Raw genomic sequence first — 25296 nt, forward strand, 5'->3', positions numbered from 1 at the left:
TTAAAGGCTTATTCAAACGTCCGTTGATCCTGGTCTGATGAAGGACCGCAATGCACAGACAGACTGCAGGTCTCCCAACCAGAGCATTATGGCTTTATATATTTCTATGAGGCTGTCACGCCCCGGTTGGGAGAGCCATGACCAGTCCGTGCATTCAGGTGCATGCACAAACCAATTTGCAAGGACAACTGAATAAGCCCTTATACAAATTGTCTCATCAGAGAGGAAGAGAACTAGAACTGCTGTGCCAGCTATTGGAAGTGGCAATCCTAACAGTCAATGTTGACCTTTGTCACATGACTTAGGATAAAAGCCAAACCAGAATCTCACTTATAGAAATTTCATTACCTGACTCGTAGTCCATTCTTGCTGGTTTCCAAAAGCCTCCACAACTTGCAAATCTTCTAAAGAAACCACCTTGAGTTGCTTCACACTAAGCTTAGTGGCCAAACGACCGAGCCGCAAAACGACATGTTTAGGAAGGACAGACACAGGTCCAGCTATCTATAAAAAGAATGCAGCCAGTATACCATTATGCTCACTTATATAAGGCCAGCATATTCCAAAGTATTCTTGTGCTTTCAACCTAAGGCTAATATCTGAAAACTCCAGATTTCCTACCTTCAGTACTCTGGTCAATAAAGGAGCCAGCTCACTGTTAGGAATATCAGGATTCTGACCTATTTGTTCCAGGCAGTCTATAAAATTGACAGGAGTCATGGTGAGGAGAACTTCTACACCCCAAGCCGAGACAATGCTGCCACGAAGATTTGCACACTCAGGTACCAGCACTGAATAGAGAACAAAAAGCAATAAATGATAAATCATTTCAAGGAAACAATGATATACAGTAGTCAGATTGTACATGGTTTATAGACATTTTCATTAATTTTGTATGATGTCCAATTAGTTCATATTTGCATCGTAAGACTACAATGAAAGGTCTTCATTCACCGACAAACATTAGATTAAACAGTAGCCAACATTTTAATATTTATTTCAGCAATCAATAGTACAGCTGAAAATAAGTAAATTTGTAATATATCCTTTCAGTGAAATCTGCTTCTTTCATGTGCTGGATTGATTTTGCACTCTGAATTCATGACTAAAAACTGTATTCAGTGAAGACACATTTTCCCATTATTGAGATAAGAGAGTTGTGCTTGTAAAATTCTATGGCGAGGAGGAGGAGGCGGCAGACACAGACATTGTGCTGAAAATTATTCTGAAACAACAGTTACAGTTCTCCATAACATTTTATGAGCACCAAATGTTATCTCCTATCTCAGTTATGGGAAAATGTGTCTTCACTGAAGATAATGAAAGATCAGTCCAGGAGGAGAAGGAAGCAAATTTATCTGATATCATGTATAACAAAGCCTTGTATATTCACATGTGCTATTGATTTATCAAGAAAGAAAATTAAAACAATGATTACTCTTTAAGGTTAGCCAAACCCGATAGGAGCGGCTGAGCATCAAATACATATAAAAATCCCCTACATTATCTTCTGGGCAGAATTGGAGAGGCCCATTCAAGGCAGAGTTAGAGCGACCCATATATATATGAGCCTCTCCAACTCTGCCCTGAAGATGATGTAGGGGAGAAAAGAAGAATTTTCCCTTTTCTCTGCTCTTCTACTAATTTAATTTTATTGAATTAATAAAAATGATTTTTTTTAAAGCGTGGTTTTCTTAACAAATTTTCCAATTTTTTTAAAAAATACAGACATTAAAAGTGGTTGATTTGCTGCATGAACCATTCCCTGTGCAAAACACCTCTCTGATTTATGCAACAAATTATGTAGCAGCTAAACAGACAATAAAGTTAACTTTCATAATGACATTAATTTCATAAAAGATAACATACTTCTACTCTTTATTTAGAGAATTGAGAGTGATTACAGAGATGTAGATGATTGTAAAGCTTACAATAATAGACTAAGAGCATGTGCAACGTCTTTTTCAAGCAGTTAAACCCACCAAGTTTTTCAAGAGAAAGACGCTTCAGGAAATGCTGAGCTTTTTTCCCTGATGCATCTTTTTACGCATTCTTAGGTCATTTTAGAAGCGCTTTTTCAATGTCTGACTGCTATACGTTTTTCGAGCATTCTACCAGTGTTTTGTGTCGTTTTTTGTACTTGCGTTTTCCAGACGTTTTTTTAACTCCATTCAACAAAGAAGAAACCCCTAGCAAGAAAACACTGACAAATCGTTTTAAAAGATGCCTGGGCGTCTTTAGAGCTGTACCATTGTATGAAACTGTTAAACTATAAAGCGCTGCGGAAGATGTTGGTGCTATATAAATAAAGATTTTTATTATTACCATTGACTTGTATTATAAGGTTTAGAGCATCATATGAACAGAAGCCCCTTGAAGAATGATCAGCTTATTTCTTTTAACCACTTGACGTCTTTGTAAACCTGAAGCGCTTAAAAAATTGCTTAAAAAAACTGAACTTATGATCAGCAAGTCATTTTTACATAGAAATACATAAGTTAATTCTTTTGAGCATTTAGTTAGCGCTTTTTCAGGTGGTTTTCGGCAAGTAATCCACCAGAAAAAGACATTGCATGCACTTAACTTAATAGGACTTCCTACAATTCAATCCAACCAACTCGAACCTGAACTATTCGACATGGAGCGAGCCAAAAACAAGCGTTGGAGCAATGTACGTTGTTTCTGCATGTTCTCTGCCCGCTGGTCCACCGTTTCAGCCTTTGTGCAGGCAGTACCCAATTCTGATTTCCTCCATAATCGTTCTTCAGACAGCATTCGAAATAACCAACGGCTAGAAAGTGCAGCCTTCATAAAATGAGGGAACATGAAACAAAAGCCATACAAATTAGAGTGTTGCTCATTATTTTGCCTCTCTGTATATGCAGTTCAATAAAATTAAAACATCATCGCGGGTCCTTGCCATAAGGAACTACATCACATTGTGAAAATTTGTATCAATCTTTACCAATTTGTTTAGAATTATCTAATACAGGCACCAAATATGCAAACCTAACTAGTAATTTTGTTCTCTGAGAATGAAAACTAAATATATTCTCATATTTTTACTTAATTATCATTAACCATACTGGGAAGCTGACTGGCCACTGTTATGGTCAATATTACAGCTTCCAAACTTCGGTCTTATGCACACAGTAGAGCGGTGTACAGACCCATAAAAAGTCTGTACTCTGCACTGGTTGCACTCTGAAAATTAGCTAAGTGGTTCCTCTTCTTCCTATCAATTGGTGAGGGTCTCAAGTCCCAATCCCCACCGATAATGGATTCTGATGTGACTAAATGTCAAAAGTCTTTTAAAAGTTTTCTTCCCCTCTGAGATAAAAAAAAAATTCTGTTTTCCTGATGCCACCACTTGGGGGAGCTGAGGAGCTTCTTGCATACATCAACTTAAAGATATCATCAGGAAAACAAATTTTTTTTTTTATTAAACATACCAGAACAGAATTTTGACAGTAAAACTAAAAATATCTTACAAGGTGGAGTCTTATTTTCAAGTACGTTAACTGCCTCCTGCATTTGAACGTGAATAAAAGTTCTGGGCAGGAGTCCGCAAGTGGGACCATGATTTTTACAATAAACTGCAATCTTAAAGTATTACAGTATAAAATATAAAGAGACTAAAACATAGCGTGAAAGAAAATTAAAATATGAAAAATATAAAAATAAAAATCACCCATTTTTCCCCCATTAAAAAAATTAAACAATATGTTTTGTACCAATCACCATGTCCAGAAAAGTGCAATCTATCAAAATGCAATTACCGTAACCAAAACGGCAAACACTGCAAAGAGGAAAAAATCAAACAGCCAGAATTGCTTTTTTTTGTCACGTTACCTCTCTAACAAATGTAATAAAAAGCAAACTATCAGAAATCATACGTACCCCAAATGAGTATCAATAAAAGGGTTAGTTTGCCAATCAGAAAACAGGCCCTCACGTAGCTCCATCAACGGAAAAGTAAACATGTTACAGGTCTCAGAAAATGTCACTCATCACAAAGCAAAGTTTTATTTTTTTTTACAAAATTCTGAATTTATTTTTTATAACTTAAATAGAAGGACAAAACTATACAAGTTTATTATCGCCATGATCACACTGACCAGGACAATCATGTTTCCAGGTCATTATTACCGCAAAATGAACGCCAAAGAAAGTCCCTCAAAAGAAACAATTACGGAATTGCATTTTTTTTCCCATCATTCCATCCCACCTGCAATGGTGCCAATCCAAACTACAGCTTGTTCTGCAAAAAAATAAGCTTTACATCTACGACTACGGAAAATTAAAAAAAAGGGCTTTTAGAAGAAGACAAGAAAATAACAAGAGCACAAAAATGAAAATGTCCTGGTTTTTAAAGGAGTAATGTATGATGTCCTCACTTCTATAGGCTGGAACTCACCATGTTGAGAGACTGCAGTGAGTTGAGTGGCAGTAAAGGAACCAACCTGTCCAAACGTTCCAGCAGCAGAGGTGTCCAAAGAGTCGGAGAGCTAAAAAGAATAAAAGATAAATGATTGTGCACCTCATTATAATTTTTTTCACCCTACTTTTCTATGTCTTCTATATGCCTAATTAGGTATTGTGCATGTAAATAATTCAGCAAACAACACCATGTGAAAACATCATTAGTGCCCATGTTTCTGAACATGTAAAATATGGTCTCCCAACTATCCTACTGCTTCTGCTACTGATCCAACAGAACATTTTGTTCTTGGCTGTGTCAGCTATCTCTGCTCTGCTTCTGCCTTCTCTCAGGCTGCTGTCACGCTAGCAGTATTTGGTCAGTATTTTACATCAGTATTTCTCAGCCAAAACCAGGAGTGGGTGATAAATACAGAAGTGGTGAATAATATGTTTCTATTCTACTTTTCCTCTATTTGTTCCACTCCTGGTTTTGACTTACAATACTGATGTAAAATACTGACCAAATACTGCTAGTGTGACGGCAGCCTCAGTGTTAGAGATAGCAGCTGGTGGGGTTAGAAGAAGAAGGAAAACATCTTAGCGGACTTCCAGTTCTACATATATAGATGAAGCTGATGCATGAGAGCTAGTGTTGGCAGCAGCATCCCTGGAATCCTACACATGTCCGTATGAGAGGACAAGGACACCATATACACATTCTTGTTGTTTATCTGCCCCTGATTTGCCTGCTGATTTATATGCTGACCTTGTTCAATATCCCCTGACACCTGGGTATTACATACCCAAAGCTTTGTGATTCTTGCAGCAGTTGTGATAATGGCAGCCATGTTTCTTGAGGATAGAAGTAATTTGTCACACGTTCAACATTCTTTAGCATCATTCCCTGGGACAATGTGAGATAAGCTGAGCCTTTGAGAAATGGAGCTAAGCTTCCAAGAATGATAAATTGTGCCCGAGGGTCAATGGTTCCTGCAGAATTCTGCAGAAAAAGAAAGATGACATAGTGCTTATATGTGCAAATGTATGTGTATGCAAAGGTGAATATTGGTGAGCTGGTGGCATGGTCTTACCAGGCAACTTATGAGTGCATCAAGCAAGCCAAAGCGACGCTGCTGAGGTAAGGCGGCCGCAGACTGAGCTTCAGATTTCAGCATCTGCAGTACATATCTACAGCTATTGGCTGGAAGGAGAGATACAGTACTGGGCCTAAAACAGAAGTATGGACAGTTATGTTGGGAGTGAAATATAAATCAATTTTTTCAGCCCCCGCCATGTTACAACAAATCTTCGGTGTCTTCAGCTCCACTGGAGCACTTACCACTGTTCGCATCTCTGCAGTGACAGTGAATAATAATATAATAATAATAATGTTTATATAGCGCCAACATATTCCGCAGCGCTTTACAGTTTAAGTGAATGAACGCCCTCCCCTGAGTTTATCTTAGGGGGGTCGCATGAGAACACAGCCGCCTTACAACAAGTTTATTTATTGGTTGTTTATGGTAAACATTAAAGGGTTAATATGGTGGTTTTTCTTCTAAGTAAGCTGTGCAAGGCACGAGCAGGTTTAAACCGGTTTATGCAGGTTCATCTTCTGTGAGTTTCCCGCAATTTTTAAGCATTTTGATTGGTTATCTGATTTTGTGCGGGAAGAATTCGTTGATATATAATCAGCTGTTTTGGGACCGTTTCATCAATCGACCTCAGGAAGATCTGAAGACCGGAAGACGTCAGATGGAAGCACTGATGGAACAGCTGCTGAGGAGGGCCGAAGAGGAGGGCGGCGCCGAGTGGCTACAAAGCTGCCTGGCTATAAAACCTGCTATATTATCTACCTCCGCTCCGGAGGCTATCGCAGCTTGTGGTCCTCGGTCTCCGCTCTCTCCAAGTGTCCCTCCAGCGTCTCCGTCACCTCAACGTTCTTCACGCAGCTCCGCAAGGAACCGACAGCCGAGGAGATCTTTTTCGCCGCCGCCATCTTCGTCAGCTGACCGGACCCGTGACAGTCGGAACAGGAACAGGAAGCCATCGCGTCTGAACTCTCGCAGCCCTCTGTGCGACTCTGCCGGAATTCATCAAGCGACGCCCCGTCGTCATCTTCCACGGCCACTTCCGCCTTAACTCACGGTGGAGGCCGGCCGGCAAGCAGAGGACACATCGGCGGGGATCCATCTAGCTATCGCACCCATAAAAGAGGTGGGATAGCCCAGGGAGTGCCGGCGCCTGAACCACAACGGATGAAAAAAGCCGCTACAAGAAAACCGAGTGCTGCCTGCGCTGCAGCGGCCGCCTGGAGATCCATATCGCCTGGCTCGGATGAAGAGCAGGAGCTCCCTTTGCAGCAGCATTCGCCCTCTGATACGGGCTTGAGTGCTTCTGCTCCCACAGACAAGGACGACATCAGACCGGATAGGGGTGAGATTTTAAATGTGCCCCTGTCTGTCCCCCCTATTGATCTAAAATCGATGGTAAAAGATATTATTAACGAATATTTATCTAAAGGGTCTCCTCAGATCTCTTCAGCACCTGCTGCACAATGTGTTGCAGGTAGGGTTAATCTTATACAAAAACCTGGTCTACCTGAGGTATTTTTAAAGGAGTCCCTTACATGTGAATTGTCACCACTTGGATTCCATCTGAGCTCTGCGTTAAAAAAGCAGATATGGAATAGGGAGTATGTTGATTTATTCTCATTACTGCCATCTGTAAAAGAACTGCAGCATAGATATGAGAGGAAGGATGAGACGGAGGACAAAAGGAAATATTCTCAAGTTAAATCATTTAACAATTGGCTTCAAGCCTTTTCTATCTATGCTGCAGTTCTTGGAGAAAAATTCCCTAACATATGTTCAGGTCTCTTTCAGCATTTGGATACTATTTTAGAAGCCTATAGGAATTTTGGGGGCATGGCTTGGCTCATCTATGATGAATCTTTTAGGCAAAAGCTAGCCATGCACCCCGATTTATCCTGGGGCAAGAAGGACATAGGACTTTGGATTAACTTGATGCTGCCCCAAAAATTCTCGTCATCTAGACAGGGAGTGGCTGCTCCCGCTAAAAAAGGAGTCTGCTTTGCATTTAATGAAGGCAATTGTAAATGAGCCCTTAATTGCCGTTTTCGGCATGAATGCTCCTTTTGCGGAAACAGCCATTCCATGTCCAAATGTTATAAAAAGCAATTCCAATCTGGTCAACAAGCCCTTAAGGAATCCATTCCAAAGGGCCCCGACTCCGGTGAAGCTACAAAACATGGTGCCGTGGCTAGAGGTATTTCCAGATCGGGAGATTAGCTCAATGATTTTTCAAGGTTTTTACTATGGATTTTTTGTTCCGCAGTTTAAAGGGGTTGGTTGTTCTTTTGTTCGGAACTTACCATCTGCTTCCGAATTCCCTTTAATTGTGAAAGAAAAAATCTTTAAGGAAGTTGAGTCGGGTAGGGCAGCTGGCCCCTTCGATTCTCCTCCCTTTGTTAATTTTAGGATCTCCCCTCTTGGGGTAGTTCCTAAAAAAGAGCAGGGCTCCTTTCGATTGATACACCATTTGTCGTATCCGAAAGGGGCGTCACTTAATGACGAAGTTGACTCATCTTTATGCTCTGTTAGGTATTCTTCTTTTGATGAGGCTTTGGAATTCTTACAAAAATTTGGTTCTAATGCTTTGATGGCTAAATCAGACATAAAATCGGCATTTAGACTCTTACCAGTTAATCCAGATGGGTTCAATTCACTTGGTTTTTGTTTTAGTAATAAATTCTTTTTTTGACAAATGCCTCCCTATGGGTTTTTCGTTATCATGTTATTATTTTGAGTAATTTTCCTCATTTTTGCATTGGGTGGTCCAATTTTCCCTTTCTGATGGCGGGGTTCTTCACTACCTAGATGACTTCTTGTTTATAGGCCCTAGTAGTTCAAATATATGTAGTTTCCTTCTTGATAGGTTCCTTAAAATTTGTCTCCATTTTGGCGTTCCTATTGCCGTAGAAAAAACAGTCTCTCCCTGCACTTCGTTGGAATTTTTAGGCATTCATATTGATTCCTCCAGCATGACATGTTCCCTCCCTTCTGACAAGATAGGTAAAATGTGCTCCTTAATTAATTTATTTTTAACAAGGGAAAGTGTTACCCTTAGGGAGCTTCAATCTCTTTTGGGTATGCTAAATTTTGCGCTTAAAATCATACCTATGGGTCATGCTTTTTCCAAGCGTCTTTATGAACTTACATCCGGTCAGTCTTCTCCTCGCTCTCTCATATTTTTGAGTAAAGAGGTTAAGGATGACTTACGGATTTGGCTGCAATTCCTGCTTAACTTTAATGGAAAAAATTTATGGCAAACACCTTTTGCCTCTGATGAGGATCTGGGTTTGTCCATTTTTACTCATGAGCACTTAGGTATGAGCCTTTCATTTTTTTCTTACTGGGCCTTTGAGTCTTGGCCCCAGTCATGGGTGAATGCTAAGGTCACTAAAAACCCATCATTTTTGGACCTGTTTTCCATTTTTTTAGCTATTCAGTTTTGGGGCGTTCATCTTTCCAACAGGCGAATCTTATTTCACTCTGACAAACAAAACTTGGTTTTCATGTTGAATACCCTTTCATCAAAGAATAGGCAGTGTTCCATCATCCTGAGGCATCTTACTCTTATTTGTTTGAAATTCAATATCTGGTTGAAGGCTGTTTTTTCTAGCAATATTAATATTTATAATGCGCAGTTTATTTGTCACCGCCAGGCGTCTCGTTCTTTGGATCAAGTTCCAGAAGAGGTCATGGGAAGATCAATTTGTCCTCGGCAGTTATGGGACTTGATTCAGGTTTAATTCAACATTTTGTGAAAAATTCTTTGGCAGAAAAAACTTGGGCCGAATATTCGGCTGCTTGGAAGTTATGGGTTAATTTCTGTCAATTACACAATTATCTCTTCAACGAGTCAGACCCGGCTGTCGCATTATTTTTTATTGAGCAATTAGTAAAAAATGGTTCATCTTATTCTGCCATATATAAGAATTTAGCGGGAATATCGTTTTTTCTTAAGGCCTTAGGTAAGAAACCTTTAACTGAGTATTTTTTAGTTAAGCAGTTTTTAAAGGGTTTTAAGAAAGCTACGTTTTCTGCAGATCGTCGCCGCCCGATATCAGTTAACATTTTAAGAGACATTTGTCTAGCCCTTTTCACAGTATGTGATGATCAATTCGAGGCCTTCCTTTTTTCTGCGGCTTTTTCTCTTTCATTTTTTGCAGCTTTACGGGTGTCTGAAGTTGTTTCTTTAAGTAAATCCTCCCCATCGGGTTTGTTTTTTGAGCATGTCCAACTAGTAGATCGCTGCTTGCACTTATTTATTAAAAAATCCAAGACAGATCAATTGGGCAGAGGGTCATCGGTAAAGCTAAATTCTGTGTCAGATTCGATTATTTGCCCAGTTTTTAATGCTACGAGATGGTTGGCTCATCGGCTGAATTTTCTCGGCCCATTTTTCGTACACAGGAATGGGCAACCTGCGACGGTGTTTCAATTTAACTTTATCCTTAAAAAGGCATTAGAGCATTTAAATCTTGGTGGTCAAAATTTTTCTTCCCATTCATTTCGTATTGGTGCGGCTACAGAAGCAGCCAGTTTGGGCCTAAATGAAACCACAATAAAGAGAATTGGTAGATGGGAATCTAACCGCTTTAAGCTGTATGTCCGTCCAAATTTATACTATCATTAACGTGTTATTCATTTCTTAGGTATCATCACAATATGGATCATCGGACATTCCTTTGTTTATTGGGCCGAGAAGAGGGCTACCGTAAGATGTTATACACAGAACTTATCATTTGATAGTTCCTCGTTACAGATTTTCTGGCATAGCAGGAGGGGTATGGTTTGGCGGGACTTAATTTTGGAAATGCATAGACTAGCAGAAAGAAGCCCTCATCCAAATTTAGTCATTTTTCATTTGGGGGGTAACGATTTGGAGAAAATAGCTACTCTTGACCTTTTAGCATTTATTAAAAGGGATATATAAAAGGGGCTTGCTAAAAACAGAATTTTTTTATTCAACTTTTGTTTTTTCGGAGATCGTACCAAGATTTTTATGGCTTCAAAATAATACTCGTTTTTTGGAGCGTATAAGGAAGAGGGTTAATAGAGCGGTCCAGAAATTTATGCCTTTGATTCATGGGTTTTCTTTTAGGCACTCTAATCTTGAGGATCCGGTTCCTGGGCTATATAGGAGGGATTGGGTGCATTTGTCGGATGTTGGCCTGGATATCTTCAATTTAGATCTCCAGGCCATTATTGAACTTTGGCTGCGGCGTTTTGGGGGGGCCATCCCTCAATGAGGTCTGGCTTTTGGGAAAATCGCCCTTTTGGGTGGATTTGGACAATTTCATGGTATTTGGTTTTTAAATTCATGGAAAGCTTTTTAAAGATTTAGTTAGTTATAATTTATTTAAATTATTATTCTGGTTACTCAAAATAAACGCCACGGCCAAAAAATTATTTATTCCAAACCTATATCTTGTGTTTTTGTTTTTATTTATTAGCAATAAGTGGGGCTTGTGTTACCATGAACGCCCTCCCCTGAGTTTATCTTAGGGGGGTCGCATGAGAACACAGCCCCCTTACAACAGGTTTATTTATTGGTTGTTTATGGTAAACATTAAGGCCATGTTCACACAGTGCGTTTTTTACCGCGGAAACGCAGCGGTTTTGCCGCTGCGGTTCCGCGGCTGTTTTCCATGCAGGGTACAGTACACTGTACCCTATGGAAAACAGGACCCACTGTGCACATGGTCCTGAATTGAAAAAAAAAAACCGCACTGATTAGCTGCGGTAAAAAAGAAGTACCATGTCACTTCTTTTTGTAAAACAGCAGCGGTTCTGCACCCATAGACCTCCATTGTGAGGTCAAACCCGCAGTAAAACCCGCAGATCAAAAATAGATCTGCGGGTTTTATTGCGGTTCGTGGTGCAGAACCGCTGCAGCAGGAAGTGCGGGGAAGCGGGCGGAAGTGCGTGGGTGGAGTGTGGCTGCCCCGATCCCACCCCCCCCATGCTCCGATGCCCCTCCCCCGTGCTCCGATGTCACCCCCCCGTGCTCCGATGCCCCTCCCCCGTGCTCCGATGTCACCCCCCGTGCTCCGATGCCCCCCCCGTGCTCCGATGCCCCCCCCCGTGCCCTAATCTCCCCCCCTTATACTTACCCGGCCTCCCGGTGTCCGTCCGGCCGTCTTCTCCCTGGGCGCCGCCATCTTGCAAAATGGCGGGCGCATGCGCAGTGCGTCCGCCGAATCTGCCGGCCGGCAGATTCGTTACAAAGTGCATTTTGATCACTGAGATATAACCTATCTCAGTGATCAAAATAAAAAAAATAGTAAATGACCCCCCCCCCCTTTGTCACCCCCATAGGTAGGGACAATAAAAAAAATAAAGAATTTTTTTTTTTTTTTCACTAAGGTTAGAATAGGGGTAGGGTTAGGGGTAGGGTTAGGGGTAGGGGTAGGGGTAGGGTTAGGGGTAGGGTTAGGGGTAGGGTTAGGGTTAGGGGTAGGGTTAGGGTATTTTCAGCCATTTTAACCCTAAAAAAATTCCTAGAAAACACACAGACTCTGGCTAGAAAACTGCATCAAAAAACGCATCAAAAAACGCATCAAAAAAGGACCAAAAAAGGACCAAAAAAATGACCTGCGTTTTCTGCCAGGAGCTGCAGTTTTTTAAAAAACAGTCCTGAAAAAAAAAGGATGGAAATCAGGAACGTGTGAACATACCCTAAAGGGTTAATATGGTGTTTTTTCTTCTAAGTAAGCTGTGCAAGGCACGAGCAGGTTTAAACCGGTTTATGCAGGTTCATCTTCTGTGAGTTTCCCGCAATTTTTAAGCATTTTGATTGGTTATCTGATTTTGTGCGGGAAGAATTCGTTGATATATAATCAGCTGTTTTGGGACCGTTTCATCAATCGACCTCAGGAAGATCTGAAGACCCCACCCTCCCTCCCCTTTTGGACTGTTAATTCCCCTTTGCCGTGTCGTTTGTTTGTGGGAAAATCGCCCTTTTGGGTGGATTTGGACAATTTCATGGTATTTGGTTTTTAAATTCATGGAAAGCTTTTTAAAGATTTAGTTAGTTATAATTTATTTAAATTATTATTCTGGTTACTCAAAATAAACGCCACGGCCAAAAAATTATTTATTCCAAACCTATATCTTGTGTCTTTGTTTTTATTTATTAGCAATAAGTGGGGCTTGTGTTACCATGATGTTAGCAGCGTGATCACATGACCTGATCACAGTGCTGATTTCCCCCTGCTTCAATTGTACTCACGTCCGAATAACGCAAGTAAAATTGAACAACGGAAGCCGGCGCACTGCACTTTCTCTGAGCCGACTGTCAGCTTGACAGCCAGCTTGGAGAATGGCCGACTCCCAGGCCAGAGGCTGCAAAGTGCCACCGCCAGGGAGACACCTCAGACAACCGTGTCAGGCGGCTGGACGGTGCCTTCCTGCACCTGGGGCAGATCCCTGCACAGGCTTATGTACTAGGGGCTCAGCGGGTAAAACCGGAGACCACTTGCTGCCGCCAGAAGATGGATTTTTAACTTTGGACCCCATCTGAGGACCCTAGACCGGCCGTTGCTGGTGCTACTACCCCCATCAGACTGTGGACTAAGGACCCCACCAGTAGCTACGATAAGTGTTGTTTGAAACTTAGACTGTCACACTCGCTTTGCTTATTTCTTTTAACCCTTGTTGTTCCAATAGCTCGTTGCTACTGCCTATTAACTCCCTGCGAGATTACTCTAACTTTTATTGTTAAAAGAATAAATAGTATTGTTATACCGTACTGCTCTGCAATCCCTGCGTACTGCATCTTAGCACCTGCTTACACTTAAATGAGATAACCCACAATGTCCGTGACATTTCTAGCATAGTGATTATTTGACTGGTCATGCACAGAGGGCATGCAACAGTTCAGTGGTCACTGTGTGAGATAGCATGTACGGGGGGATGCAGTAACGGACTGTACACAGACCAAGGGTGGTGGGGATTTATTAAACAAGAAACTCCAGGCAGAGGGAAAACGGAGGGACAATATTCCCTAATACAGTAAATGGCTAATGGGGTTAAATTAAAGAAACAAGGACAAATAAAACAGACAATTCAACTATAACTTATCACTCAGACGCCAGTCGAACTCCTGTCTGTGACTGGGGCTGCTTAGATTTCGTCGCAGTGGGAGTTTGTCACGGTCCTGAGGAAGATGGGGTAATATCTCCTGATGTTGGTGGTGTCCTCTCGTAGTCCTGACGATGGCGGCGACTCCTCGGGATCCTGTCACGGGTCTTGGGTCCAGTAGATGAAGGGGGAAACGTCATTATCCTCAGCGGGTAATGTCCCAACACTATGGAGACCTGCAGCACCGCCCAAACAGTTTACAACGGGCAGCCCGTTTGCTGTTGTGAATTCTGTGGCAGAGCTCCCTCCTGTGGTCACAAGTGGTACTTCGGCTGATTCTCTCTGTAAGCTTCCGTTGGTGGAGGGAAGTGGTACTGCGGCTTCTGAGTTTCCTCCCTCAGGTGATGTGGTGAGGTTGTTAGGTGCTGCTCTACTTAACTCCACCTGGTGCTTTGATCCTGGCTTCCTGTCAATGTTCCAGTATTGGACTTGTTTTCCTCCTGGATCGTTCCTGTGGCCTGCTGCTCTGCATAGCTAAGTTTTCCTTTGCTATTTTGTTTGCTTTTCTTCTGTCCAGCTTATCTATTTGTTTGCTGGTAGCTCTGGGACGCAGAGGGTGTACCTCCGTGCCGTTAGTTCGGTACGGAGGGTCTTTTTGCCCCCTTTGCGTGGTTTTTAGGGTTTTGTGTTGTTAGGAGTTACCTTTCCTATCCTCGCTCTGTTCAGAAAGTCGGGCCTCACTTTGCTAAATCTATTTCATCTCTACGTTTGTCTTTTCATCTTACTCACAGTCATTATATGTGGGGGGCTGCCTTTTCCTTTGGGGTATTTCTCTGAGGCAAGGTAGGCTTATTTTCTATCTTCAGGCTAGCTAGTTTCTCAGGCTGTGCCGAGTTGCATAGGTAGCATTAGGCGCAATCCACGGCTGCCTCTAGTGTTGTTGGATAGGATTAGGGATTGCGGTCAACAGAGTTCCCACGTCTCAGAGCTCGTTCTATGTTTGTGGATTATTGTCCGATCACTGTATGTGCTCTGACCTCTATGGTCACTGTGGTACTGAATTGCCTAATCATAACAGTACAGGAAGCCAAAAGTACTAATGATTCTCAATAGAGGGAAAAAAGAAGTTCTGAGACCATTTTTTTTTCTCTGCACTGTGTTTTGCCTTTTTTTTTCCCTAGACATTTGGGTGGTTCAGTACACAGGTGTAGCAATGGACATTAGAAGTCTGTCTTCATGTGTGGATCAGCTCTCGGCAAGAGTACAAAAGATTCAAGACACTATTGATCAGAAATCTATGTTAGAACCAAGAATTCCTATTCCTGATTTGTTTTTTTGGTGATAGAACTAAGTTTCTGAGTTTCAAAAATAATTGTAAACTATTTCTGGCCTTGAAACCTCGCTCCTCTGGTGATCCAGTTCAACAGGTTTTGATCATTATTTCTTTTTTGCGTGGCGACCCTCAGGACTGGGCATTTTCTCTTGCGCCAGGAGATCCTGCATTAAGTAATATCGATGCGTTTTTCCTGGCGCTCGGATTGCTGAACGATGAGCCTAATTCTGTGGATCAGGCAGAAAAAAATTTCCTGGCTCTTTGTCAGGGTCAGGATGAGATAGAGTTATATTGTCAGAAATTTAGAAAGTGGTCCGTGCTCACTCAATGGAATGAATCTGCGCTGGCAGCTATGTTCAGAAAGGGTCTCTCTGAAGCCCTTAAGGATGTCATGGTGGGATTTCCTATGCCTGCTGGTTTGAATGAGTCTATGTCTTTGGCCATTCAGATTGGTCGACGCTTGCGTGAGCGTAAATCTGTGCACCATTTGGCGGTATTACCTGAGCTTAAACCTGAGCCTATGCAGTGCGATAGGACTTTGACCAGAGTTGAACGGCAAGAACACAGACGTCTGAATGGGCTGTGTTTCTACTGTGGTGATTCCAATCATGCTATCTCTGATTGTCCTAAGCACACTAAACGGTTCGCTAGGTTTGCCACCATTGGTACAGTACAGTCAAAATTTCTTCTGTCCGTTACCTTGATCTGCTCTTTGTCATCGTATTCTGTCATGGCATTTGTGGATTCAGGCGCTGCCCTGAATTTGATGGACTTGGAGTATGCTAAGCATTGTGGGTTTTTCTTGGAGCCCTTGCAGTGTCCTATTCCATTGAGAGGAATTGATGCTACGCCTTTGGCCAAGAATAAGCCTCAGTACTGGACCCAGCTGACCATGTGCATGGCTCCTGCACATCAGGAGGTTATTCGCTTTCTGGTGTTGCATAATCTGCATGATGTGGTCGTGTTGGGGTTGCCATGGCTACAAGTCCATAATCCAGTATTAGATTGGAAATCCATGTCGGTGTCCAGCTGGGGTTGTCAGGGGGTACATGGTGATGTTCCATTTCTGTCAATTTCGTCATCCACCCCTTCTGAGGTTCCAGAGTTCTTGTCTGATTACCGGGATGTATTTGATGAGCCCAACTCCGATGCCCTACCTCCGCATAGGGATTGTGATTGTGCTATCAATTTGATTCCTGGTAGTAAGTTCCCAAAAGGCCGATTGTTTAATTTATCTGTGTCTGAGCACGCCGCTATGCGCAGTTATGTGAAGGAGTCCCTGGAGAAGGGGCATATTCGCCCGTCATCGTCGCCATTAGGAGCAGGGTTATTTTTTGTAGCCAAGAAGGATGGTTCGCTGAGACCTTGTATAGATTACCGCCTTCTAAATAAGATCACGGTTAAATTTCATTCCCCCTTGCCGTTGTTATCTGATTTGTTTGCTCGGATTAAGGGGGCTAGTTGGTTCACCAAGATAGATCTTCGTGGTGCGTATAATCTTGAGGCGATGAATGGAAAACTGCATTTAATACGCCCGAGGGTCATTTTGAGTATCTAGTAATGCCATTCGGACTTGCCAATGCTCCATCAGTGTTTCAGTCCTTTATGCATGACATCTTCCGAGAGTACCTGGATAAATTCCTGATTGTGTACTTGGATGACATTTTGATCTTCTCGGATGATTGGGAGTCTCATGTGAAGCAGGTCAGAACGGTTTTTCAGGTCCTGCGTGCTAATTCTTTGTTTGTGAAGGGATCAAAGTGTCTCTTTGGTGTGCAGAAGGTTTCATTTTTGGGGTTCATCTTTTCCCCTTCTACTATCGAGATGGATCCTGTTAAGGTCCAAGCCATCCATGATTGGACTCAGCCGACATCTCTGAAAAGTCTGCAAAAGTTCCTGGGCTTTGCTAATTTTTATCGTCGCTTCATCTGCAATTTTTCTAGTATTGCTAAACCATTGACCGATTTGACCAAGAAGGGTGCTGATGTGGTCAATTGGTCTTCTGCTGCTGTGGAAGCTTTTCAAGAGTTGAAGCGTCGTTTTTCTTCTGCCCCTGTGTTGTGTCAACCAGATGTTTCGCTTCCGTTCCAGGTCGAGGTTGATGCTTCTGAGATTGGAGCAAGGGCTGTTTTGTCGCAGAGAGGTTCTGATTGCTCAGTGATGAAACCGTGCGCCTTCTTTTCCAGGAAGTTTTCGCCTGCTGAGCGAAATCATGATGTGGGCAACCGAGAGTTGCTGGCCATGAAGTGGGCATTCGAGGAGTGGCGTCATTGGCTTGAAGGAGCTAAGCATCGCGTGGTGGTCTTGACTGATCATAAGAACTTGTCTTATCTTGAGTCCGCCAAGTGGTTGAATCCTAGACAAGCTCGTTGGTCGTTGTTTTTTGCCCGTTTTGACTTTGTGATTTCATACCTTCCGGGCTCTAAAAATGTGAAGGCGGATGCTCTTTCTAGGAGTTTTGTGCCCGACTCTCCGGGTGTATCTGAGCTGGCGGGTATCCTCAAAGAGGGAGTAATTGTGTCTGCCATCTCCCCTGATTTGCGGCGAGTGCTGCAAAAATTTCAGGCTAATAAACCTGATCGTTGTCCGGCGGAGAAACTGTTTGTCCCTGATAGGTGGACGAATAAAGTTATCTCTGAGGTTCATTGTTCGGTCTTGGCTGGTCATCCTGGAATCTTTGGTACCAGAGAGTTAGTGGCTAGATCTTTTTGGTGGCCATCTCTGTCGCGGGATGTGCGTACTTTTGTGCAGTCCTGTGGGATTTGTGCTCGGGCTAAGCCCTGCTGTTCTCGTGCCAGTGGGTTGCTTTTGCCCTTGCCAGTCCCGAAGAGGCCTTGGACACATCTCTATGGATTTTATTTCAGATCTTCCCGTTTCTCAAAAGATGTCAGTCATTTGGGTGGTCTGTGATCGCTTTTCTAAGATGGTCCATTTGGTACAATTGTCTAAATTGCCTTCCTCCTCTGATTTGGTGCCATTGTTCTTCCAGCATGTGGTTCGTTTACATGGCATTCCAGAGAATATCGTTTCTGACAGAGGTTCCCAGTTTGTTTCGAGGTTTTGGCGAGCCTTTTGTGGTAGGATGGGCATTGACTTGTCTTTTTCCTCGGCTTTCCATCCTCAGACTAATGGCCAGACCGAACGAACCAATCAGACCTTGGAAACATATCTGAGATGTTTTGTTTCTGCTGATCAGGATGACTGGGTGTCCTTTTTGCCTTTGGCTGAGTTCGCCCTTAATAATCGGGCTAGCTCGGCTACCTTGGTTTCGCCATTTTTCTGCAACTCTGGGTTCCATCCTCGTTTCTCGTCAGGACAGGTTGAGTCTTCGGACTGTCCTGGTGTGGATACTGTGGTGGACAGGTTGCAGCAGATTTGGACTCAGGTAGTGGACAATTTGACCTTGTCCCAGAAGAAGGCTCAACGTTATGCTAATCGCAGACGCTGTGTGGGTCCCCGACTTCTTGTTGGGGATCTGGTTTGGTTATCTTCCCTTCATATTCCTATGAAGGTTTCCTCTCCTAAGTTTAAACCTCGTTTCATTGGTCCGTATAGGATTTCTGAGGTTCTTAATCCTGTGTCTTTTCGTCTGACCCTTCCAGATTCTTTTTCCATACATAACGTATTCCATAGGTCATTGTTGCGGAGATACGTGGCACCTATGGTTCCTTCTGTTGACCCTCCTGCCCCGGTTTTGGTGGAGGGGGAGTTGGAGTATATTGTGGAGAAGATTTTGGATTCTCGTGTTTCAAGACGGAAACTCCAGTATCTGGTTAAGTGGAAGGGTTATGCTCAGGAAGATAATTCCTGGGTCTTTGTCTCTGATGTCCATGCTCCCGATCTTGTTCGTGCCTTTCATGTGGCTCATCCTGGTCAGCCTGGGGGCTCTGGTGAGGGTTCGGTGACCCCTCCTCAAGGGGGGGGGTACTGTTGTGAATTCTGTGGCAGAGCTCCCTCCTGTGGTCACAAGTGGTACTTCGGCTGATTCTCTCTGTAAGCTTCCGTTGGTGGAGGGAAGTGGTACTGCGGCTTCTGAGTTTCCTCCCTCAGGTGATGTGGTGAGGTCGTTAGGTGCTGCTCTACTTAACTCCACCTGGTGCATTGATCCTGGCTTCCTGTCAATGTTCCAGTATTGGACTTGTTTTCCTCCTGGATCGTTCCTGTGGCCTGCTGCTCTGCATAGCTAAGTTTTCCTTTGCTATTTTGTTTGCTTTTCTTCTGTCCAACTTATCTATTTGTTTGCTGGTAGCTCTGGGACGCAGAGGGTGTACCTCCGTGCCGTTAGTTCGGTACGGAGGGTCTTTTTGCCCCCTTTGCGTGGTTTTTAGGGTTTTGTGTTGACCGCAAAGTTACCTTTCCTATCCTCGCTCTGTTCAGAAAGTCGGGCCTCACTTTGCTAAATCTATTTCATCTCTACGTTTGTCTTTTCATCTTACTCACAGTCATTATATGTGGGGGGCTGCCTTTTCCTTTGGGGTATTTCTCTGAGGCAAGGTAGGCTTATTTTCTATCTTCAGGCTAGCTAGTTTCTCAGGCTGTGCCGAGTTGCATAGGTAGCGTTAGGCGCAATCCACGGCTGCCTCTAGTGTTGTTGGATAGGATTAGGGATTGCGGTCAACAGAGTTCCCACGTCTCAGAGCTCGTTCTATGTTTTTGGATTATTGTCCGATCACTGTATGTGCTCTGACCTCTATGTTCACTGTGGTACTGAATTGCCTAATCATAACAGTTTGCTATGTTGTATCGTTTGGTTCCTATGTCCCGTTTACAGACCTTGTCTCTCACGGTTAGTGCTGTCAGCGGGGGCGGCTGTGGCAGCAGTCTCAGCGAGGGCAGCGATGTCAGGGGGGACAACGGCATCTGAGCGGTACTCCGTCGGTATTCTTCTGTCCAAGCGCTTTTCTGTCTCAGGCTCTGCTCTACTCGGCCCAGTCACCTCACAGCTGATTTTACCTCACAGGCGTCTTGCGCGCTCAATGTTCCCATCGAAACTGTTTGAATCCTAGCGCGTGAACGTTCTCTCAGCTTGACCACACCCCCTTTTCTCCAGTACCGGGAGCGGTCCCGCACTTTAAGCTTTCCCCCTGTAATTTAGGTGACAGCCCCTACGGTTCCGGACCCGTTACAGAGGAGATATGCCTTGTTGGTTTCTTCCCCTTACATTCCCCCTCTCTTTGTGCTCCCCATTCCATGGGCGAGAGTTCTTGTAGAATGTGTTGACATTCTTCTATGTTTCGAACAACTTGTTGCCAAACAAAACAATCCTGATCAAATTGGTGAGGGACTTTTCCTGCTGTTGAACGTTAAGAAAGTCGTAAACTGGGAATATTGGTTGGTTCTACTTGAGTAATAGAATCAGGCTGAATGGACAAAGGTGGAGGCGTGCTAAGCCCTGGAGAAACAGCCCTTGTAGGAATTTCAGGTGTCCCAGGGGTCTCAGGTTTCGGTTCTTCTTCTGGTTCTGCTCGTGGTGGTTTATGGCATTCGTCATCTTCTTCTTCACTAATGTATGTTATAAGATTTTCAGGAGCACCGTGCTCTTTTTCTATTTGCGTAGGGTCTCTAGACACGCAGGGCGTAACATGTTTCGGTGCACAACACGAGTAGGAGCATCGTCGGCCCCCTCTGGCTGAATTTCATAGACAGGCCCTTCTGAACTGACTTACCGCCATACACAATACAGTGTATTCTCCCATCAATTATATAACTTGTCTCAAGGACGTTTTTCTCTAACTAGTACCCGGTCTCCGGCGTGTAGAGCTGTCCCCTGTAGAGGAGCCATCTCTGGGTGTTCCAACTCTGGAAACCAAGTCTGCACCAGGTGATGTAGAGTCTGCAATCGATGACGGTGTTCTCGGACCCAGGTGGACACCCCCGTCCGTGGGTAGTCCTCCTCCGGGTTCAGATCCAATTCAGTGATCTATTTTCCTGGCCTGCCAAAAAGTAGTGTATAGGGCATATATTCTGTGGTGCGATGTACCCAATTGCTGTACACCCACACTAGTTCTGCTACACATTTCTTCTAAATGGGCCTTACGATCTTCTTTTAAGGCCCTCAACATTTGGATAAGGGTTAGATTGAACCGTTCACATGCGCCATTGCCCTGAGAGTGGTAAGGGGTCGTACGAGATTTCTCAATTCCATACAAATGGTGTAGCTTCTCCATAACTCGCCCTAAGAAGCAGGCACCTTGGTCTGAGTGAATTCTTTCCGGACATCCATATACTTGAATGAAATTTTTACAGATAGCATAAGCTGCAGATTCGGCAGTTTAATCCTGAGTAGGGGTCACGACAGCGAACGTAGTGAAGTGGTCCACCATGACTAAACAATGTGCATACCCTTGATGGGCTGGGCCTATTGTCAGATAGTCAATCATCAACACTTCTAACGGCGTGGAGGTTACGATAGTTTGTGTGGGAGCTCTCTGTTCTGGAAGTTTCGACAGCTCACAGTTTCTACAGAGTCAACATACTTCTTCCACCACTGTTTTTAGCAGTGGATGGTACACTAGTCTCTGCAACCACTGAAAGGTTTTTTTCTTGTCCGAAGTGAGCCCCTTTTTCATGTGCCTCTGTGGCCACTTGATGTAACAGCTTCTCAGGAATCACTACTTGCCAAGTGTCAGTTAGGGCCCGCTGGAGCTGGACTTTTCTACACAACAATCCTGCTCTTAGGTGGAGCCTCTCCCATTGCTGTAGTATTTGTTTCGTACTTGGAGACAGGTTCTCTCTCTCCTCCCGGCTAGGCAGTTGCTGAGAGCCATCCACTGCCGAAGTCGGGCGATCTCTTCATCCTCCTGCTGAATCCGTACCCACTCATGAAGAGGCTGTCCCAGCACACCTTCCTGACTTTCTGCCCGATCTTGTTCCCCCACAGCTGCCAATGTCCTGGCAGATCCTCGGAACTCCGGCACTTTGTTAGCCTCCAGCTCTTCATCTCGGTTAGTGCCGAGCTGCTTATATGGAACCCTGGATAACGCATCTGCATGAGTGTTTTCAGCCCCCCATTTGTAGGCTATTTTGTACAGGTATTTGGCCATTCTAGTGACCCAGCATTGTTCCAGAGCCCCTAACTTCACGTTCTCTAAGTGGGCCAGTGGGTTGTTGTCCGTGTGCACCAGTACTTCAGACCCGGATAGGTATTCCGCAAACTTTCCTGTCATGGCCCATACCAGTGCCAACAATTCTAGTTTGAACGAGCTGTAGTTGTCTGGATTCCGTTCAGAGTTATGGAGGGAACGACTCGCATAGGCAATCACCCTCTCTTTCCCATCTTGGATCTGCGACAGTACGGCTCCGAGTCCATGTAAGCTCCCATCTGTATGGAGAAGGAAAGGTTGAGAAAAATCAGCGTAGGCCAGGATCGGGGCTTCTGTCAGAGCCATTTTCAAGGCTTGCAATGCTTTCTCCTGACGCTCTCCCCACTGAATCTTCCGATTTTTTGCTCCTGCTGGTACTCCTTTCAACAGTTCTAGTAATGGATTCACAATGTGGGTGAAGTTTTTCACGAACCGTCGATAATACAGATTCAGCCCTAAGAAGGCTCGAACATCCTTTACGGTTCTCGGGGTTAGCCAGTCTTGCACTGCCGCAATCTTTAACGGGATGGTCGTATACCTTCTGCGGAGACCACATGCCCCAGGTATTCAATCTCAGTGTGGAACACCTGACATTTAGGTGGTTTCACTCGCAGCCCATGCTTCTGGAGTCGGCTGAGTACTTGCTCAAGACGCTGTAAATGCTCTTCGAACGTGCGGGCAAACACAATTATGTCATCCAGGTAGATGAGAGTGGCTTCAAAGTTTAGATCTCCCAGACATCTTTCCATGAGTCACTGAAAAGTACCGGGAGCATTAGCCAGTCCGAACGGCATTCTGTTGAACTCGTACTGGCCCATAGGTAGTATAAAGACCGCCTTAGCACAGTCGTGTTCTGACATCGGCACTTGCCAGTACCCACTAGCCAAGTCTAGAGTGGAGAAGTATCTTGCGTGCCCCAGAGTGGACAAAGATTCTTCAATATGGGGCAGTGGATACGAGTCTTGCACCGTACAGGCGTATAATTTGCGATAGTCCACACAGAACCGCAGGGTACTATCTTTTTTCTGCACCAGGACAATGGGTGCAGGTGTGTTCCTGATAATGTCCTAGTACGGTTTCCACCTGTTCCACCTGCTGCGGTGTGAACTCTGTCAACTCAGCCCAGGTTTGTTCTAGGATGTGACGCCCCCTTTTCTGTGGTTGGGATTCGAACACAGGGGCTGTCTACACAGCTACAGTCCAGGGGTCTTGCCTTTTTGCCTTTAATTAAATGGCCTGTGAGGGTATCAAATCCTCAGCCATGCCTACAATTTGTCCGATTTCTCTTCTGGGGGTAAGCGTCAGAGTGTCTTCCCTTAAGTTCACACACCTTTCTATCACACATGGTGGCTAATGTCCTGGCTACTAAGAGCCCTGATGGTAGATTTTTCACCGTAGCTGGTTGTAGTTGTACTTTGACCCCCTCCAGCGGGCTGCAAGCTCGGAAAGGTAGTAACAGCACACTTTGACCCGGAGGTAAGTCTCAGTTAACACCACTCCTTTGCGGCCCAGGTCTTTGCCGCAGACCTTAATCTGCATTCAGTGCATTCAGGCCACCCCTGCAACCGGGATAGGCAGTTGATTGGTGGCCATCAACTTGATCACTTACCCCCACTCAGGCCTCATGGCTTCTGGGAAGGATCGTTTAAAAGTATGTCTCAGGCATCATGGTTACTTGAGAGCTCTTATCTACCAAGCAGCGTACGGCCCGTCCATCTATTTCGGCCCATACTAATGGACTCACTGACACTGACACTGAATTGGTGGGACTATTGATGATTCTTTCGGACTGTTCTGGCTCCGGGCGTTGTCCCCCAGCCTCAGGGGGCCTGCTTAAGCAACACATCTCTCATCCCGGTCACTAATTGGTCTCGTTACACCACATCAGTCGGCCCTACTCCCAAGCCGTCTTTTCTGACTATGGAAGTGTGAATTTCTTGGGTCATATACTGGGTCACTGTCTCCCCCTCTCTTTGACCCCGACAAAATAGCCGCATGCGCAACTCCCCTTCGTCCGTGGAGTCCCTGTGAGTCTCCTCCTGTATTTGTAATACTATGTCAAGGGTATCTCGTTCCCGAGAGGGCCGCAACATAACTAAATCTCTCGCCTCCCTTTCTAAAGCCATCACGGCTACCTCTGCCTGCAAGGCAGGTACCAAAGGGTGCATTCTCATCATTCCCTTTATACGCTCAGTCCAGCTCCATAAAATGGTATTATTCCCATTACACTTCGTAAGGTTATTTAACATTGCCCCCAGAGAGATACTGGATTTAGGGCCCTCCCCAGACACTTGGCCTGCCATGTCCGTACGTGTAGACTGCATCCTGCCAACTACACCAAGTGTGAGATAGCAGGTACGGAGGATGCAGTAATGGACTGTACACAGACCAAGGGTGGTGGGGACTTATTAAACAACAGAAACTTCAGGCAGGGAGAAAACGGAGGGACAATATTCCCTAATACAGTAAATGGCTAATGGGGTTAAATTAAAGAAACAAGGACAAATTCAACTAATCATAACTTATCACTCAGACACCAATCATGGTGGAACTCATGTCTGTGACTGGGGCTGCTTAGATTGCGTCGCAGTGGGAGTTTGTCTTTTACTTACTGAATCTCGGCAATCATCTGTGAGCTTAAACTTTTCAGCAGAGTAATAGATGGAGGAAGGGCAATTACTTTATCCAGTGCACAGCGAATCTAAACAGGAGAAGAGATGGGGAACATGTGTAACACTTATATGCCATGTCATAATATCTTTCACATAGGACATCCAGAAAAGTAACTCCGGCACACAATAGAAGTCAATGTGATTCACATATGAGTTTATTAGAAATTCCCAAACGTTGCCAATGACGTTTCAAATGACGTTTATCCGTTCAAAGAAGAAATATTAACACCGCATACGTATTAGAAAAAATGAGACAATAATATTCATCACTCCACAGGTAATTGTTTCGACGTTTCGGCTTATGAGCCTTTTTCAAGTAAACCTGTACATGTATCTGTATTGATATCAAAAAATGGATACATTTGAGTACATATGACGACATTGGAACATATAAAGAATAAAAATAAAGATAAAATAAAACCTTGGTAAAAATCAACAAAACCTCGGATCATATCCTGATGTCACATAGGATCTAAAATAATCCCTTTTAGAATATGGAAGACCATACATCCGTGCTGAGATATACTACATGGTCCGAACCGAAAGACAAAATATCTACCAGTCAAACTAGAAAACCATCCAAAAAAGAGAGAAAGAAAAAAGAGGAAAAGCAAGAA

The 25296-nt window shown here is 43.9% G+C and overlaps 1 protein-coding gene across 1 annotated transcript in view; it reads right to left on the minus strand.

Moving 5' to 3' along the window:
• Nucleotides 1–25296, minus strand: part of LOC138676817 (stereocilin-like) — a 62101-nt gene that overhangs the window by 22994 nt on the left and 13811 nt on the right. The window contains exons 4-10 of the mRNA XM_069766461.1: nucleotides 24620–24708; nucleotides 5514–5649; nucleotides 5226–5422; nucleotides 4418–4508; nucleotides 2625–2805; nucleotides 622–791; nucleotides 349–504 (exon numbers count right to left, since the gene is read on the minus strand). Of these exons, the coding sequence (XP_069622562.1) occupies nucleotides 349–504; nucleotides 622–791; nucleotides 2625–2805; nucleotides 4418–4508; nucleotides 5226–5422; nucleotides 5514–5649; nucleotides 24620–24708 (1020 nt within the window). The remainder of the gene's footprint in view (nucleotides 1–348; nucleotides 505–621; nucleotides 792–2624; nucleotides 2806–4417; nucleotides 4509–5225; nucleotides 5423–5513; nucleotides 5650–24619; nucleotides 24709–25296) is intronic.

The sequence above is a fragment of the Ranitomeya imitator genome, chromosome 4 (assembly GCF_032444005.1).
Source record: "Ranitomeya imitator isolate aRanImi1 chromosome 4, aRanImi1.pri, whole genome shotgun sequence".
Taxonomy (NCBI): Eukaryota; Metazoa; Chordata; class Amphibia; order Anura; family Dendrobatidae; genus Ranitomeya; species Ranitomeya imitator.